Source organism: Cynocephalus volans, chromosome 1 (assembly GCF_027409185.1).
Source record: "Cynocephalus volans isolate mCynVol1 chromosome 1, mCynVol1.pri, whole genome shotgun sequence".
Taxonomy (NCBI): domain Eukaryota; kingdom Metazoa; phylum Chordata; class Mammalia; order Dermoptera; family Cynocephalidae; genus Cynocephalus; species Cynocephalus volans.
In genome coordinates this window covers 198306683-198324678 of record NC_084460.1, presented here as the reverse complement: position 1 = coordinate 198324678, position 17996 = coordinate 198306683, and the positions used below count along the sequence as shown (strand labels likewise).

Sequence of the window (17996 nt, the reverse complement as noted above, 5' to 3'; positions counted from 1 at the left end):
ATCTTTTGGGGAAAAAAAAAAAAATTCATGAAAGATTGACATTATCTTGCAATTCCATTTTTCCATGAACTTTTTGAAGTACCCTTGTACATTAAGTTTCCATATACATTTGTCAACTTCTATATTCTATTCCATTGATCTTTTTGCCTATTTCTGTTGATTACCAAGCTGTTTTGATTACACCTTTAAAATACATTTTGGCAACCACCCCTTCCCCGATTCTGCTTTTTGTTTTTCCAAATTGATCATGGCTATTCTTACACACTTACTTTTCCAAATGAACTTTTTCTTTTTTTAAAAAAAGATGACTGGTAAGGGGATCTTAACCCTTGACTTGGTGTTGAAAACACCATGCTCACCAAAGTGAGCTAACCGACCATCCCTATATAGGGATCCAAACCCATGGCCTTGGTGTCATTAGCACTACACTCTCCCAAGTAAGCCACAGGCCAGCCCCACTTTTCCAAATGAACTTTAAGACCAGTTTTCACGTTCCATGATAAATCCTTTGAGATTTTAATAGAGATTGCACTAAATTACAGATTAGGTACAAATCTACATCTTTAGAACACCATATCTTCCATATATGAAAACGTAATCTCTCTCTCTTTATTTAGGTCTTTTATAATCTCTAATAACACTTCATAGCTTATGTGAACAATTCATTTTAGGTTCATTACTAAGCAATCCTGAAGTCTCTTAGTTCCGATAACTTGTCACTTGATTCTCTTGCAATCATATTGCCTGCAAATGAATGTTTTGTCTCCTCTTCAATAACTGTGGTTCTTATTGCTTTTCTTTTCTTATTGTGTTGGCTACAATAAGTCCTGTAGAACAATTCTGAACAGTACCAGCAACAGTGGTCATCCTTGTTTTAGTCACATCTAATAGATTGATTTAAACACATCTCCATTAAGTGGGTTTTCTGTGGGTAACCTTCATCAAGTTAAGGGCATGCCTTTACACTGCTAATTTTTACTCATGCATGAGGATGAATATCATCAAATGCTTTTTCAATATCTACTGAGATTAGCATAATTTTCTTCTTTAATCTATAGATTTTATAAATTATATTGGTAAGTTTTCTAATTTTGAACCAACCTTCCATTCCTGGTAAAAGTCTTAAGTCATAATATATTTTTATTTTTGATTTTTATATCTGTGGTTATAAGTGAAAATAACCAATATGTAACTTTTATAGTAAGAAAAATGCACACGCACTAAAAAAGGTATATTATATACATATGCACACACACATATATACATTTGTATTATTTCTTGAAAAGAAAATATACAGTTAAAGATATGCTTACTTTTACATGAAAAAGAAAAGCCTGTATGTAAATTGAATGTTTGCAAAATGAACAAAAGGTATATGTTTTCATCTGTCCCTTTACTTACTGAGTTCTCTATTTGGGTTAATGCTGTCACCATCCATCCAGCCACTTACTCCAGCCAGAATCACTGAAGCCTCCACTCCTCCCTCCCCATGCCATCCACACCCAGGCATTCACCAAGTCCCAAACAGTCCACCTGTCATTCTACCTCATGCCTCTTCTGGGAGGCTATGGGCGGGGATGGGCAAGGTCAGGATTTTAAAACAGATTGGGCTCCACTCACAATGCACATTACTGCATTACCTTGGGTAAATTACTTTACCTCTCTGAACCCCAACTTCATCATCTATAAATAGACATGGTACTATCAAGTTTGAAGAGTTGTGGTAAAAGTTAAATGAGAAAACATATGTAAAGTACCTATCACACCCACGCTTGCTGTCTAATGCATGAGCAAATGTTGACTATGAAGAACATCTTCTGTCCTCTCCCTCCCCTCTGTTCATACCCACCCTTTCAGTCTTCACCTGGTCGATGACAACTGTCTTCCAGTCTTTCTGCCATCTGGACACTGCTACCAAATCTCACTTTCTAAAATGCAAAACAAATCATGTAATTTACCTGTTTAAATCTTACCACTGGCTCCCAACTACTGACTAGATAAAATTCTAACTCCTTAGCATGACTTACAAGGCCTACCTCAACCTTCCTTTCTGGCCTTATCTTCCTCCACTCTGTTCCATGTACTTTACTCTCCAGTGCACTGAAACACGTGCTTCTACTGAAACCTCAAGCTCTTTCAGAGAGCTTTGCCTTTCATATGCTAGTCTCTCTTCTAAAACGTACACCCTTCTCTTCTAAAAATTCCTATTCAGTGTTTTAAGATATAGCTCTCAATTGATACTTCTTCAAAAAAACGTAAAAATAATCCCACACAATTAACTACCTATCATCATTGCTCCCACAGCAGTTTTTACTGCTGTTCTATTAAAAATCACTTGCTGTGTATCTTTCCCACTCACCGAGGCAAAAACTGTCTTATTTTCTTCTTTATGAACTTCCAAAGAAACCTAGGTCATCTGTGAATTCAGCACTCTGTTTAATTAATGAAACAATGAATATAACAGAATTTCTGTTTTAAAGAAGATTCTATTAAATCTTTCAACAAAGTAAAGCATATACTGATCATGTCAGACTTTCAAAGTTGATTTTTTTTAAAAAACAGGTTTTCTTAAGCTAGACTCTATCACAATGAAACCAATTTGCCCTACTGGAAACTTTAAGAGTTCATGGAGTTATTCTGGAGCCATCTAACCTCTTTAGGAGTTCTGATTAGACACAAGCTGCCTCTTTGAAACTAGTCTTCCTCAAGTGCTGGTAGTCAGCCATTATCAGGCACCGAACATATTATAGTATTTTGAAAGACTGTATCTTCCAGGCCACAGACTTGTTAAGAACTGCAAACATTCTGTTACCTCCTTCCTCAAATAAATGTGCTGAATTCACAGATGACCTAGGTTTCTTGGGAAGTTTATAAAGAAGAAAATAAGACACAGTTTTTGCCTCGAAGAGTGGGAAAGATACATGGACTTTCTCAAATAAATGAGTTTGGTTCTGTTATAGTTTTCTCCTGAAGTTGGAAAGCGCCACTCAGAAAAAAAAAAAAAAAAAAAAAAACATTTCAGAAAGGTTATTTGTATTGGCTGAAATACTAAAAAAAGGTTGTAGTGGATTGAATTATGTCCCCCCAAAACTCCTTGAAGCTTGAATTGTGTCCCCCAAGTTTTATGTATTAGAAACTTAGCCCCCACGGTGACTGTTAAGAGGGTGGGAAATCCTATTATGGTAATTGAAAGGTGGAGCCTTGAAGAGGTGATTGGATTGTAGGACCATGCTGTAGTGAATGGATTAAAAATGGTGGTCAGGGGTGTGGTTCTGAGGGCTTTAAAAGAAGAGGAGAGTCTATCTTTCTCGCTGCTCTTCCTGCTTCCACCATCTTGCAATGTGAGACCCCTGGGTCACTGTCACCACCAGATGGACATTGGACTTCCCAGCCTCAGAAACCATAAGCAAAAAATTTTGTTTTCTTTATAAATCACCCAGTTGCAGGTATTTTGTTATAAGCAACACAAATGGACTAATACAAAGGGGAAGTACTCTCTTACATCATAGAGCTTCCCTAAAATATACGCATTTCAACTGCCTATATGGTGGTATGGATCACACACTCTCTGATCGAAAAGATGGCACTGATGGTCATAAGAGACTCATAATTTTTAGTAGCCAAAGATACTAATAGTTGCTCTAATTAGAAACTATGGAAAAAGCATGAAATAAACAACATGACCTTAGTCTTATAATCTTTTTAAAGAGTCCAACATGCAAGTCACCAAAATAATTCCTAATTTTAGAAAACAAATTATGATTTAAGAACCAATATTTCATGATGATTTTTGAATAACAATTTCACTTTAAAAAATCATGTTTTTCTTATATTATTTTACAACACAAAACAAGAAAGAAAGGAAAGAAGAGAACTGCAGAGAGAAATCACTAGATTTTAGCTCAAATAGTAGAGTCTGGGATTAATTTTTTTAAGATTTATTTGTCAATTTCAAAAACTCACACTAGTGGAATAAAGAGCTTAATACAGGTATGCGAAAAGGAAGCCCCTGAGACATTTTCACCAGGATGAAATGGGATTAGCTTTGTACTTCTCATAATCTTCTTCACAGAAGAATGCTACTTCAGTTTCACCAGCTGAAAAAAAAAAGAACAGAAAATGGTAAAAAGATTTTAATGTAGAACTAAATTTTAAACAAGTATAGAAATCCATATTACTTTGATTCAGAATTTTAGAAAAGCTTCAGACACCTAAAGTGAAAAAGATGAGTTATTTATTGGGTTGCACAATATACTTTACCAAATCAACAAGGAGTTTAGGTGCAGTTATAAGAATCTAAAAGTCAAATAATTTACAAGTAAAAAGAAAAATAACCCCCCAAAATTAAAATCGAGAGTTAACACAAGAATCTGGTTTTCAGAAAGTCATAGAATTGCTCATTTAGATAGTCCTCTTTACAGTCCTCGAAAATAATGAACCTTGATTTTTTTTCAAATACGCTATTCAGTTACTGCAGGTGGGGGGAACTCTTTTTCCCCCTGAAATTAGCCTGTAGGTATAATAATTTAATACTTAGAGGATCAGTAGAATATTTTACAGATCACTTTACATTCTCCCTTATGACCCATCAAAATATGTGTCTGAAGAAGTTAATTTTTGCCCTGCTTATGATTAATTCATGAGGCTTCAACAATATGCAAAGTGAAAGACACAAATTGGCTTCTACCTCAATACCTTCAAATGCCTCTAATTATTCACAGGGGATATGGCACAGCTAAAGGACCCGCAAAGGTTCAGAGCAGTCACAATTCTTTCAACCTAGCAGGTCAAGGACGACGTCTTCCAAAACAATAAGTCAGCAACATTATTAATTCAGACTGGAGACAAATCTGATGGAAAGCCTTCCAATTATTTAACATGCAATTCTTTAAGGTGTTGTGCCAACAAGTTCCACATTCGTTTTTTAAATTAAACCAGAAGTTAATACAGTCTGCTTGGCTTTTACAGAGAGAGCAAAAGGGCCTTCAGAATCTCAACGAGAAAACAGACAAGATTATTTGTAATGAATACTGAGCACTCAATTAACATATACTCTGAAAACAGACAAGTAAAACTCTTCAAACCAAATAAATAGGATAATAAGAAAGGGTGCCAAGGATTACCACTGGTCTCTTCGTTTACTACTCTCATCTCACCATTAGAATTTATCACAAAAAAATGAAACTAAAGAGATTAACAAGACATTTCATTAAAAATATTTTTGCTGTTTTTAAAAATATCAAATTTAATGTCTCTCAATCATAAGCTACCTGTGCTCATTACAGAAAATAAGCAAATGTTGAAAGAAGAAAATCACCCATAGTTTCAGAGCCTCATTCTAGTCCTACTGTGTCTTCAAGATTAAATTTAATTGGAGTAGATGAAAATCAGATTGCAAACTCTCAAGACAATGAGCCGGTGACATGGGACAGAAAGACACTAGGAATCAATGACAAGGGGCTATAAGTAGATGGAACCTGGGCAAACAGTAAGTTAATGTACAGTTAAACTACACAAGAGTGTGTAAACAAACTAAATATATATATACTTATTTACAATATATATAAGAATTTAAATGAAAAAAATTTTTCAAGAAAATAGCATTTAATAGAATCTGTAAGAGGCTCCACACTTGAACTCAGTAAAATGTTGAAAAGGGGGCTTCAAAAATTTCAATTCAAAGATAAGATATTTGGAGATCTTGCCTTTGTACGAAAAGCTCCTGGTGTTTCCTTTTTGAAGGGAAGCATGCCCAGAGGTAGATCTATATGATTTGCAAGTGATTCTAATCATTCTTCTAATGGAAAATGAGCAAAAGGCACCCTGTTCTTAATAATCACAGATGTGCTATTTACATACAGAACTTTACACAGTGCTTTGCCCACGCAGCACTTGGCTCAGCCATGCTAACTGTAATTACAGTTTTCACTTACTGCAATTGACATTTATCTGTACCCCTTATGAGAAACTAATACGTTGTGCAGCTCTTCATTACAGAACAGTAGGTTCAGAATAAGCTGATGGAAAGCAAGTACTGACAAAGCAGTTTTGTTTCGCCATGTAGGTTCTCTTGGGTGCAATTAACTTATAGATCAATCCATTATTTATATAAAGTATTTATGCCATGTCTCATAACACAGGCTCAAAACGAGATGATCTAGGTAAAGATTTTATTTTCAGATGACTGCTTTCTTTCAGGATAACTAGATTGACAAATGGATTAAACTCAAACACTTCAGGTTGACAAAAAAATATTTTTACCCTTAAATTGGAAAATGCACAATTAGAAGTTACTCTGAACATTCAAAAGTAAAACATAAAGTGGATTTTAAACTTTAATAATGCGGTCCTCAAACAGAAGTAGAATATAATGTTTTAAAAATCTGTAAAACTGTTGAAAATGTTTGAGAGGATGACTTCATGGACTTACACTGCAAATTCATTTGTCAATTTTAGTGAAAACAAATTACAAATGATTTTCAAGACCTCTACTTAATCACTCTTTCCACCATTACCCCTCAAATTCCAGCTTCCCAAATTCTATTTAAAATGGCTCCTTTAAAAATGACTGGGGAAGAGCCCTCAGAAAGTCTACATGTGCTGGTCCCCTAGGGCACCTGATTTTAAATTAAATGTGCTGCAGGCGGCAGTGCAGTCAGGTGCAGAGCGCCCTGGCATGGGAATCGGAAATGAATGTGCAATCTAAAATCCAATAAATACATTGCCACTTCATCCCTTCGTCTCACTATCAAATGAAATCAAGTAAGAACCCTCCAAATACATTTGTAGGATCATTTTAATACTGACATTCAAGTTGAATGAAATGAACACAAGCCAGGACATTCAAACTTTGGATATAAAATTAATAATTGTATAATGCTTCCAAGCACCTCAGACACACACACGCGCATTTAACAGGAAAATAATAATGACTTTAAGTAAAAGAATATAAGAAAACTCAATTTTAAGTGTAAAATCCCAAGAAAAATTAAATGCAATGTATTATTAAACTGTTCAACTAACTTATCTCAATAGACTCCTCTATCAACAAGGATTTATTGAGTATTTTCTAAGTCCCTAGCCTCGTGCTCATCAGCACCAAAGCAGAATAAGGCACAGCCCCAGTTGTCTGCAGGAAAAGAGATTGAGACATGTGCACTGACTTTGTGGTACAGACAGTCCCCAACCAGGGCAGGCTGCATGCAACAATAACTGCAGATTGTTGACAAAAAAAAATACACGAAGGGGGAGGTATGGCTTGTGCAGTGATCTGAGACCAAAGGTAAAGTTTCACCCTCTCTCCTGTTCCAGGAGTATATCCTATCCTTCCAAGTTTCACAAAATCCTAATCTACAAATCATTACATCTTTCAAAGCTGTGCTCACAGCTGAGTTCTATTTCTAAGTTTTTGCTAACGGAGGACAGCGATCAACTAAGAGGTCGCAGCTTCTGTGCTTTTTATGTCATACTTGCTTCCAGTGTCTGCTTTGGATCAGCTGGCAGAGAAGATGTCAATCTACAGTTTGAAGAAAACAAACAGTAAAAAATCTGACCTTTTAGAAACTAGGCACATGCCTATAATTTCCACAATGGTGAGGGGAGGGTAAAAATGGAAGAACAATCTATGGAGGTTCATTCTGACTCCTTGTTCTGGAAGCCCCCAATTCCCCAGGCCACCTTCTACATGACTGGGTACCAGACGGCATCATTGTTTAGATGTAACTGTGAAGAACAGCCACCGTAATGCTCTGTCAAAGGAAGAAAACACATATGCCCTAAGATATTACTACCCAAAAAAAGAATGGGAAAGGGACTGAAACCTTAAAGAAACACAAATGAAACATGGTCCTGATAAAGAAGTAGGAGCCAAAGATTCCTGCAATACTAGCCGTGCATATGAGATAACCAAAAGGTGCAGGGCATGAAGACTGGTTCAGGCTGTGGGCAGACAGAAGTGACATGGAAAATGAAAACAACCCACAAGGGAGTTCTGGAATTATTACAGGACCTGGCTTGACAAGAACTCTTCCCTCAGATAGGCACCAACAGTTTGGACCACTGTATTTTGTTTTAAAATAATTCCAAAAAACCACAACTGGCTTTAGAAGAGTTACTCTGCCACAATTTCTTTTTTAAACCAGAGGAGATTCAAAAGGTAATAGTAATAAAATGTAGCAAAATTAAAAAGATAAATATCAATTTAAAAAAATCACTTACATGCAAATTTATTACTTAGGAGAATTAGTCCGTAAAACAACAATTGTTAATAACAAGGTAAAAAATCTTTAAATTATAAATAACAGTTCTAGGCAAAACCCTCTTCTTCATTTCACAAAGCAAATGTTTATTTATGTATTTTAGCATTAAGTCCACAAGCAAAAAGTTCCACTGACGCCGGGTGTAGAATATACAATGGGGATCTGCAGTGCAGATAAAAGGCCAGAGTATGAACTGGAGAATTTCTTCATGAGAAAAAAAATCTTCAAATAAGGTTTTTCCCCTAATTCCCCCCCACCCCCACCCCAGCCTTTCTTTTCCTTTCATGATTCCTGCAGAAAAGTCATCATGAAAAATTTGTTACACTGGCATTATTCCCATGGTAACTGGCTGTGAGAGCAGAGTGACAGCTCTACAGAAAGATCAAGTGGCAAAAAGGGAGAGTGATGACTTCTAATTCTTCTCTTAAATCTCTTAAAAACCTAACCAGACACAGCACCAAAGAAGGAAAAATTCCCTAGAAAAATCACACACTCCAGGTATCAATTTTACAAGTCAATTTCTACTTAGAATTTTTTGGTGCTCACTGGGGACCCTCATTTCCTTCCCAGGTATAACCTTGGTTTTGTTCCCTACGTACAGTGACACTGCTCTAGGAAACAAAGAGGAAATTGCTCCCTGCAGAGACCAAAGTTGCCCCTGACCAAGGCTGCTGGCTTTCCAGGATCAGAGGGCAGTTTGGAGTCCTCATATCACCCTGAAATGAGTGGAGAACCCGTGAAAAGGATCTGATTCCAACCCAAGACTTATGGTCTTAAAATAAGAAAAACAAAAAAAGAAATTTAATCCTTATCTATATAGGAGGTTCATTACATAAGTCAGCCTGAACTTAATGACAATGAGACCAACAACTCAATGTTTTAGTAAAGTGAAAACATTTGCCAGTCACCTTCTCCAGAATGGTTTCCAAATAAGACAGGTACTCTTTGAGGGTCTTTTACATGCATTGTTCCGGATACCTTCATTCTTGTACTCAACCCTTCTGACAACCTTCTGAAATAGATTTCATTCTCATTTTTACAGAAAACAAACTACAATTTCCAAGAGGCTAAATGGCTTACAGAAGGTCACAAAGCAATTAAAATGTATAGCCCTCATTCAAACCAATTTCTCCCAACTTCAGGGGTTTATTCTATGTTAAAACACTGGTTCCCTAATTTTGAAGAATACATGTTAACTATACAAAATTTTTAAATCACAAAAAGAACAATGGGATAATACAGAGAAGAAAGGAAAAAAATCAGTTACTGGCAGTGTGAACACCCCAAGAAACCATTTCTGTAATTTTGGTATATGATCTTTTCTCCGTATATACATACGATCATGTAAATAGTGACATATTTTTAAGTAATAATGGTATCACACAATATATTCTATTTCCACTCAATAAATAAAGCTCTACATCAGCAATTCACAAACAGAGAAGGTGAGAGATAACCCACCACCCCTCAGCATATGACGGCATGTGACGGTATGTGACGGCATATCACAACTTCATAGCTTGAGGAAGCATACTCCTGGTGGTTCAGTAATAGATATGACACAAAGTTAAGCGTGAACAAGTCTTACTGATCAAACTGACCTACAGAAAGTTAGAGATAATATACATTCCCAACAGTAGTACAAGAGAGTATCCATTTCTCCACACCATGAACTCCTTTGGATATTACTACTATTTTTCATGTTTACTAATCTTACAGTAATTGCTGCTCACCCTAGGTCACCCAGACAGTAAAAGGCAGAATCAGGGTTTGAACCCAAGCACTCTGCTCTGGAATCAAATTCTTAACCACTGGATTATACTACATAAAATAGTAGCTATTTTAAATGCTCTCATTACTAATAAGGTGAAACTATTTTTCATATGTTAGCTATTTCTCCTATCAGTAGAATTTCTTGTTTACCTTTTTCGTACTAATTACACAGCTCTTCACAAAGTCAAGCTAATAACTTTTTATCTGTCATATATGCTGCAAATACTTTTTCAGTTTATTGCTTCTCCTTCAACTCTGCTTACAGTTTTTAGTTTTTATGTGGTCAAATCTATCACTTTTCTCCCTTTAAGTCTTCTGCCTTTGAGAGGTCATGCTTAGAAAGCTCTTTTCCTCCCCAAAATTGTAAAATTATTGAGCTATATATATTTTATTTTTCTATTTTTTTCTTACATTACAACATTTAATCCTTCTAGAATTTATTTTGAAATAAAGACCAAAATAAGAATTTGAATTTTATTTTCCTACATGGGTTGGCAATAAGCCCACTACAATCTTCTGGCTAATTCATTCTTTTCCCCACTTATCTGAGATGCCAACTTTATTATTTTGTAAAATCTTACTTTTTCTTTTTTTTTTTTTAAGTTTGCTTTTGGATTTCGAGTCTTTCCCATGGAGCTATCCGTCAATTCCCATATCAAAACCAGTCTGTTATATACATTATAGCTTTATGCTTTAACAAGCAGGGCTACCTTCTAAGTGCCATGTGCTTCAATAGCACAGGTGCCACCTGCTACAATAATATAATAGCATTTGAAGAAACAAATGCCAAATCAAAATCATTTTTTAAATAATAATCAATCTTATGTATTCATAATATGGAAAGACATTAATTCTAGCAAACAGTAGACTTAGAGAAAATGAGTCTAAGATTTCACAACATAGTACTTAAAATCCTTTTTAAATCAGATCCTTTATGTCAGGATCTCACATTAACCACAAGTCATTTAAAAGTGAATTCCTGACATATGTGATTTAAGTAACTCAATAGAACACCTGTCAAAAAACTTTAAGGCTTCCCAATGTGGACCTCATTTAGAGTGTTCCTCATCCAGTGCATATAAACAATTACTAAGGGAGTATGACTGTGGTGCTCCATCACAGTCACTAGCCATAGTGCCTTCAACTGCTCAGACCTCTCTGATCACTCCCTCTACTGCCAGACCATCTTTAGGCGTACATATAAGTAGAATAACAGTGACATCTAATGGTCACAAAACATGTCACATAATATTTCGTTAAAATAGAACTACATGCCCGTTCCAAGTTGAAAGGCTAAATTGGGTAATTTTTCAACTGTAGACACTAGGCTCCTATTTTAAATTCCATGCCTTGGTCGGCCCTGAGTGATTTGGATGACAATCAGAAACCATGCTGCATGTTATACAAACAACATCTCATTTCATTATTCCACATTAGTTCTACTATGTCCACTTCTCTCAAACCATCGGCTCAAATGATGCTGATAAAAGTAAGTAGACATGCTATTAATGACCTGCCAATCACTTAGAATGACCCTCAGCAGAATTCTGAGCATACAATCTGAAAAGAACTATTTGCATTCTGCACATTTGGAGAGCAGATAAATGCCCTGGGTCAAATGATCAGAATGCACATCATTCTTGCCCTCCTCCTCTGAATAGTGATCAGGTGCACCAAAGGTAGCATTTACTTTGCAGTGAGTTATCCAAACAGAATCAGCCAGGCCTCACCATACAGTCTGGGAAGGTGAGTGTCCCTGCCAGCAACACAAGACCCCTTTCTCACCAATTCCAGCTGCTTTCAGAGTGCTGTCTTCTTTTAGCAGGAGTTTGTCGTCATCTTCCAAACTCAACACAAGTTCATTTGTCTAAAAAGAAAGAAAATCTGCATTTGATCAGTACTTCAGCACTTATATGGGTTTCATATTTGGTAAGACTTCTCAAAGACATAATTGTTACCTTGAGTCAGAACGATACCTACGTCACATTCTACTCCCACTATTGTAAGGCAGCAAGTGAGCAGATGCATAGTGAGTACCTACTAAGTGCACAGATACTCTGTAAAGCACTGAAGAGACAGGGCTGAGTTCAAATCCAGGCTCCCCCAGTACCCAGCTGTGTGTTCTCAACCAACTACATAACCTCTCTAAGACTCACTTTCCTCATCTATGTGAGAGGGGAAGAGAACACATCTTTCTCATTGCCTTGTGGTGAGGATAAAATGAGATGAAGCATATAAACCCTCAGCGCAGTGTGGGTTGCAAGATAGGTACTCTCAGTGTTAGCCATCACTGTTGTGTCATCATCATCATCATCCTCTCAAGTCATCCTTGCAATAATCCAGGAGGAATTGGAAAGGCTCAGGTACAAGCCCCAGGGTACATGGCTAGTCAGTGAAGGAGCTAAGGTTCAGGCTCTGTCCAGTTTGACTTCTCAGAGAAGCCAGTTTACCTCAAACGGCCAAAAGTCCACATATCTAAAAACCTTGCCCAAGCTACTAAGCATCTGGTCCCATGTCACTAACAGTAATATTTCTCTATGTGACTTGTGGGAGTAGGTAAGTTTGCCCTCCAATGATATCTGCAATCCAGTTAGACATCAGGAATATAGGAGAAAATTTGGAGTTGATATCTGCTCCTGAATAGCACATAGAGGTGACCACTAGTTAGGCACATAGTACCACTTGTCAACAAGAATGCAGCTGTTCAGTAATATATTCTATTTCTAGAATATGGCTGAGACAGAGAGCCAACAGGAAGGGCTTTCAGCAGCCAAAATAGAAACCCCCTATGCCTAAAGCTATGTTCCACGGTTCATGGACTTCATTCACTAGACAGCACAGGAGCTTGAATTCCAGAGCACACAAATTAAAAGAACAAACTTCATTTTAAACAATCATTTTAGAACAGATAATAGTACTCACGATACAAAATTTTCAAAGTACCTATGGATAGAGAGTGAAAAGTAAGTCTCTTCCCAACCCCTATCTACCAGCTACCTAGTTCTCCTCCGGAGAACTTGTACTCATTCCTGTGCACCCTTCCGGAGACTGTGTCTGCACATGTAATGCAGGCAGACATGTGTCTCTCAACTTTTTCAAACAAGTAGTCACATATTATATGCTGTGTTCTAAAAACTTTTTTCTCTTAAAAATATAGTTTAAAATCATTCTACATCAATAAGAGCTGTCTCATAATTTATCAAGGCTGTGGCATATTTCCTTGAAGGGACACACACATGCTCAGTTCCTATTGATGGACATGACATTTAGGTTGTTTCCAATCTCTTGCTACCATAAATCATCCTGAAATGAATATCCTTATACATATATCATATTGCATATGTACAAATTATATCTGTAAGATAAATTCCTAGAAGTAGAATTGTTGGGTCAGAGAGTTATGTACAACTTTTATTTTGACAGATGTTACCAAATAACTCTCCAGAGAAGCAGTACCAATTTACACTAATGCCACCAATCACTGGGGGTACCAGTTTCCCTATAACCTTGCCAATACAGTGTGTTATCAAAACCTTGATTTTTGCCAATCTGACAAATGTGGGTTAAATGTACTCTTAATTTGTATTCATTTCTTTATTTCTTTTTTTGGCAGCTGTCTAGTACAGGGATTCAAACTCTTGACCTTGCTCTAACCAACTGAGCCAACCGGCCAGCCAAGTTGTTATTTATTTTGACTAAAGCTGTGAATATTTGCTGTTTTTTAATGGAGTTGTAGGATAATTTATCTAATTGAGTTGCAGAATATCTTTACATACTAAGGAAATTGTCTTTTCTATAAGTTAGAAAACTTCCTCCCACTTTTCATTTGTTCATCGATTTTTCTTACACTGTTTCTTTAAAAAAAAATAGAAGGTACGAAATAAATTGTTGAATAAATAAGTTAATGAATGAAGTAAAATGTATCACTCTTTTATGGTTTGTCAGTTTTCTATCATACTTAGAAAGATCTTCTTCACTCCAAGATTATTTTTTAAATTCCATGTTTTCTTCAAATATTTTTATAAATTTGATTTTCAATACTTTTAATTGTTGAGAATTTCAAACATACAATATATACAGAATAGTGTAATAAACCCCCTGCCCCATTCCCATCACCAAACTTGAACAAATAAATTATCAGTTCATGTTCAATCTGTTTCATCTCTATACTCACTTATGAGTTTAATTTTTAATTTAAGTCATTAATCCAATGGTATTTATTCTGGCATTAAAAAAAAAAGATATGGATTCAACTTAACTGTTTTCTAGATATCTATCCAGTTGTCCCAATACCATTTATTGACTCCTCCATCTTTTCTCCATAGGTCTGAAATACCATATTTACTATATACTAAATTCCCATATATATTGGGGTCAATTTTTGGATTTAATTCTGTGCCATTAAACTACCAGTTCATGTGACAGTACCACAATGTTTTAATTACCATAGTTTTATACTATGTCTTAATATATGTTAGGGCTAGTTACCCTCATTTCTCTTTTTTTCCAGAATTATCTTGACTATTCTTGATTATTTTTTTACATATTAATTTTATAACTAGCTTCTTTAGTTTATACAACTGTTGTTAGTATTTTACTGGGGTGGCATTAAATTCATAAATTAGGTGACAGAGGAATGACATCTTCATGCTGTTGCATCTTCCCATCTAAAATATCCTGAGCATTTCTATGTAAGTCTTATTTTGGATCCCTCATATTTAGATTTTACTTTTTTGTTAAATTGCAGTAGAATTTCACATAATAAAACACACAGATCTTAAGAAGAGTTCACATCAATAAGTCTGGAGAATTAATCACAGACTTTAGATTCATATTTCCAAGTGTGTGTGTGATGGAGGCGGGGAAGGACAGTAGCATTTTAAGGTTTTCTTCTTAAAGACTCTGCACATTTCTTATGAAGTTTATTCCAAGGTATGACTTCTTCCTTTTAAATACTTTTAACAAGGACAGCTATCTGGTTTCCAAACTCACAAAACATTAGATAGAAATTAAAGGTTTTATTTCAAGTCTTTTTAATAGAAATTATTCTGACTTTATAAATACCCTACTGATTACAATCCATAATAGACACACACACACACATTTTCTTGATAACCACAGTCATATAATGGTAATTACTTTCACTGTGCTATTGATTCATTCACTTCAACAAACACTTACTTCATAGTCAACAGGAGGCTCTGGTGGGAAGGTATCCAGATAGCCTTTTTATTGTAGTGATGGGAAGAAATTTTAGGACACCTGGTAATTGCAATTAGGAAAGTCTCTAAAACCCAGAAAACTGGGAAAATGGGGAAAAATGCCTTTCATGAAGAGCTGATTAAGATACAAGGGTTTATTTGGAAGTCTCTCCCTTTGGCTGAGGAAGGAAATTAAAATTATAGCTGGGCTGGAAAACTAACAGGCTGGGCCAGGGATGCTACAGGCCCCGCAGATGAGGAAGAGAAGATGAAAGGACAACAATCACTTGGAAATGAGAAAAATATCTCAGAGCTGGATAAGGCAAGAGTGGGGATATGTGAATTAAGTTTTTCTGAAGTTTTAAAACTATATCTATATAACTATATTGAACCCTCTCCTTATAAAAGTTGAAGTGGAAATGGGCAGAATTATCTCTGGGGTATATATTCTGTACTTAACTAGAATTGTTATGGTTTAGATGAAAGTTTATAAAGCCAGATTTCGGAAACATTCTAAGTGACTTAATTTGTTTTGGGAATCCCCCCTTAAACAAATACATTGTTCAAATGGAAAAAAAAAAACCCTAATTTTACAACTAGAACATGCCAGGGTAGAACATCTGCTTTAAATATAAGTAAGGGTTTTTCTAAGGTTTTTTTTTAAAATTTCAACTACAAAAGAATTTCCTGATTTTTTAAATGTAATAATACTAATTATTTGAACATGATGAACTAGGTCATAACTAGGATAATGGAATAATGTACTAATTACTCCTTTTAGGAAACATGAGCATAAGAACAAGCCTACCAATGTAAAACATGCAACAAAGAATGGAGGACACTACATACTTCTCTTTACAGGCTTTTCCAAGAACATATCGTTTCATTCTACCTTTATTTTATATTTATATTTTTATAATATATTTATATATTTTTCCCCCTGTAAAATAGGACCACACTTCCTGTTCTCCACATTTTAGGAACCAGGTTGAAAACACTCCAGGCCTGGAGAAGAGAAATGGATGAAGCATGTGGCCAGACACAGTGGCAGAACATTCTAGCCCATAAAAAGAGCAGATTCCACACCTCAGCCCGAGACACATATAAACATGACATTCTGAGGCATGTGACAATGGATACTGTCAAATTTGCATATACAATCCTTGCTATAAAAAAATAAAGTTACTAGAAGGAACCAGCCCTGCCAACACTTTGACTTTAGCCCAGTGAAACAGATTTCAGATTTCTGGCCTTCAAAACAGTAAGAGAATAAGTGTGTATTGTTTTAAGCCACAAAAATAATTTAAAAAGTAAAATAAATAAAGTTACTAATCCACAGTCAATAGACATACGCTCATACCATTTTCTTTGTGATCTGAGGAATATATTTATTTGAAATCTGATTGAGTTTATGGACTGCATCTATGACTAGAAAAGAGAATGAAATGAAATGAATTCACAAATAAATACTTCATTCAAAAATTGTTATGGAAAAACTACGAGGGACCAGGCATTGTGCTAGGTATTGCAGATATGAAGGATAAGATACAGTCCTTTAACCCCGAGTAGTTCATATAATAGAGTAAGATCACTGCTTTAATGAGGAGTCTGTGCAAGGCCATTGATATTAACAAAAAAAGATAACTTTACTCTGTAGGAGTCGCAAATCATTGATTGTGGCTTCATAGCAACATTACTCTAAAAAGTAAGAAAACAGAAATGCAAACACACGATAAACACATAGATAAACAGCTCCCTCTGGAGAAGGTGAGACAACTTTAGGACTGCAGGCCATGCCCTCTGGGGAACTAGGTTCGTTCCCAAGAATCACAGTCCTCGGCCTTCTCTTACACACAGCAAGAGTCAAATCAGAACAAGTAAATCATCTGGATCTGCTTCTAGCCCTCTTCTTCTGGTGCAGAATTAAGAAAATCAAAGAGACTGAGTCTCCAGATAAGTGGTTTCCCTTATATGTAACCTGAATTTAACAAGTTTTATGCTTATTTTATGTTAAATATGGGCTTGAGAACTAATATATGTTATGCTTTTTTTTTTTCCAATTAATACTTTTTAAAAGGATCTACTACTACAGGGATATGACAGCTTCTTTTTTTCATTAATGGAAAAGTGAGGCTGTAGAAAGCGTATCTACAAAATAAAAAAGATTTATTATACTGGAAAATATTTTAGACATTCACGTATTCATTTTCTTATTCACCAATTCAGCCAACATTGATTACTTGCCATGCACCAGATACTATACATATGGAACATACCTTTGATTTATGTGCTTGATGAATAATCTTTAGTTTATCTGAAAGAAAAAAGCAAGTTGCCTTTTTGTACAGATTATTCTAAAATCTCTTTTCAAATTATTAAAATAAGAATGGAGGGTGATGGCTATGAAATTGAGAAATTTGTACCGGCCAGCCGCCAAAAACAAACAAAAAAATGAAATTTAGAGATTTAAGTCCTTGCCTTAGGCCCAAATTCACTTAAAACTCTGGTACACAGTAAAAAGAAAATTACTTTTGCAAATCACTAAAATTAAAGATGAAAGTACAAAGATACTTTAAAGCATTGGTCTTTGACACACACATAGACGTGTGTGCCAGAACCTGAAGTCAGTACAGCTCATTTTCTCTTCCAATAGAATACAGGTAAATCACATTACTCTATCCTGCTTTTTGGAGTTACTAAAGGCCAGGACTAGTAAATAATATTTTTTAGAATAGTCTTAAATCAAGACAGACATTAACAAAAA

The 17996-nt window shown here is 35.5% G+C and overlaps 1 protein-coding gene across 3 annotated transcripts in view; it reads right to left on the bottom strand.

Moving 5' to 3' along the window:
* Nucleotides 1-3922: 3922 nt before the first annotated feature.
* C1H2orf76 (chromosome 1 C2orf76 homolog) overlaps nucleotides 3923-17996 on the bottom strand; it is a 65654-nt gene continuing 51580 nt past the window's right edge. For all 3 annotated transcript variants that reach the window (XM_063113717.1, XM_063113707.1, XM_063113726.1), the window contains exons 5-7: nucleotides 17509-17546; nucleotides 11817-11898; nucleotides 3923-4097 (exon numbers count right to left, since the gene is read on the bottom strand). In XM_063113717.1, coding sequence (XP_062969787.1) covers nucleotides 4021-4097; nucleotides 11817-11898; nucleotides 17509-17546 — 197 coding nt within the window. In that variant the 3' untranslated portion in view covers nucleotides 3923-4020. The remainder of the gene's footprint in view (nucleotides 4098-11816; nucleotides 11899-17508; nucleotides 17547-17996) is intronic.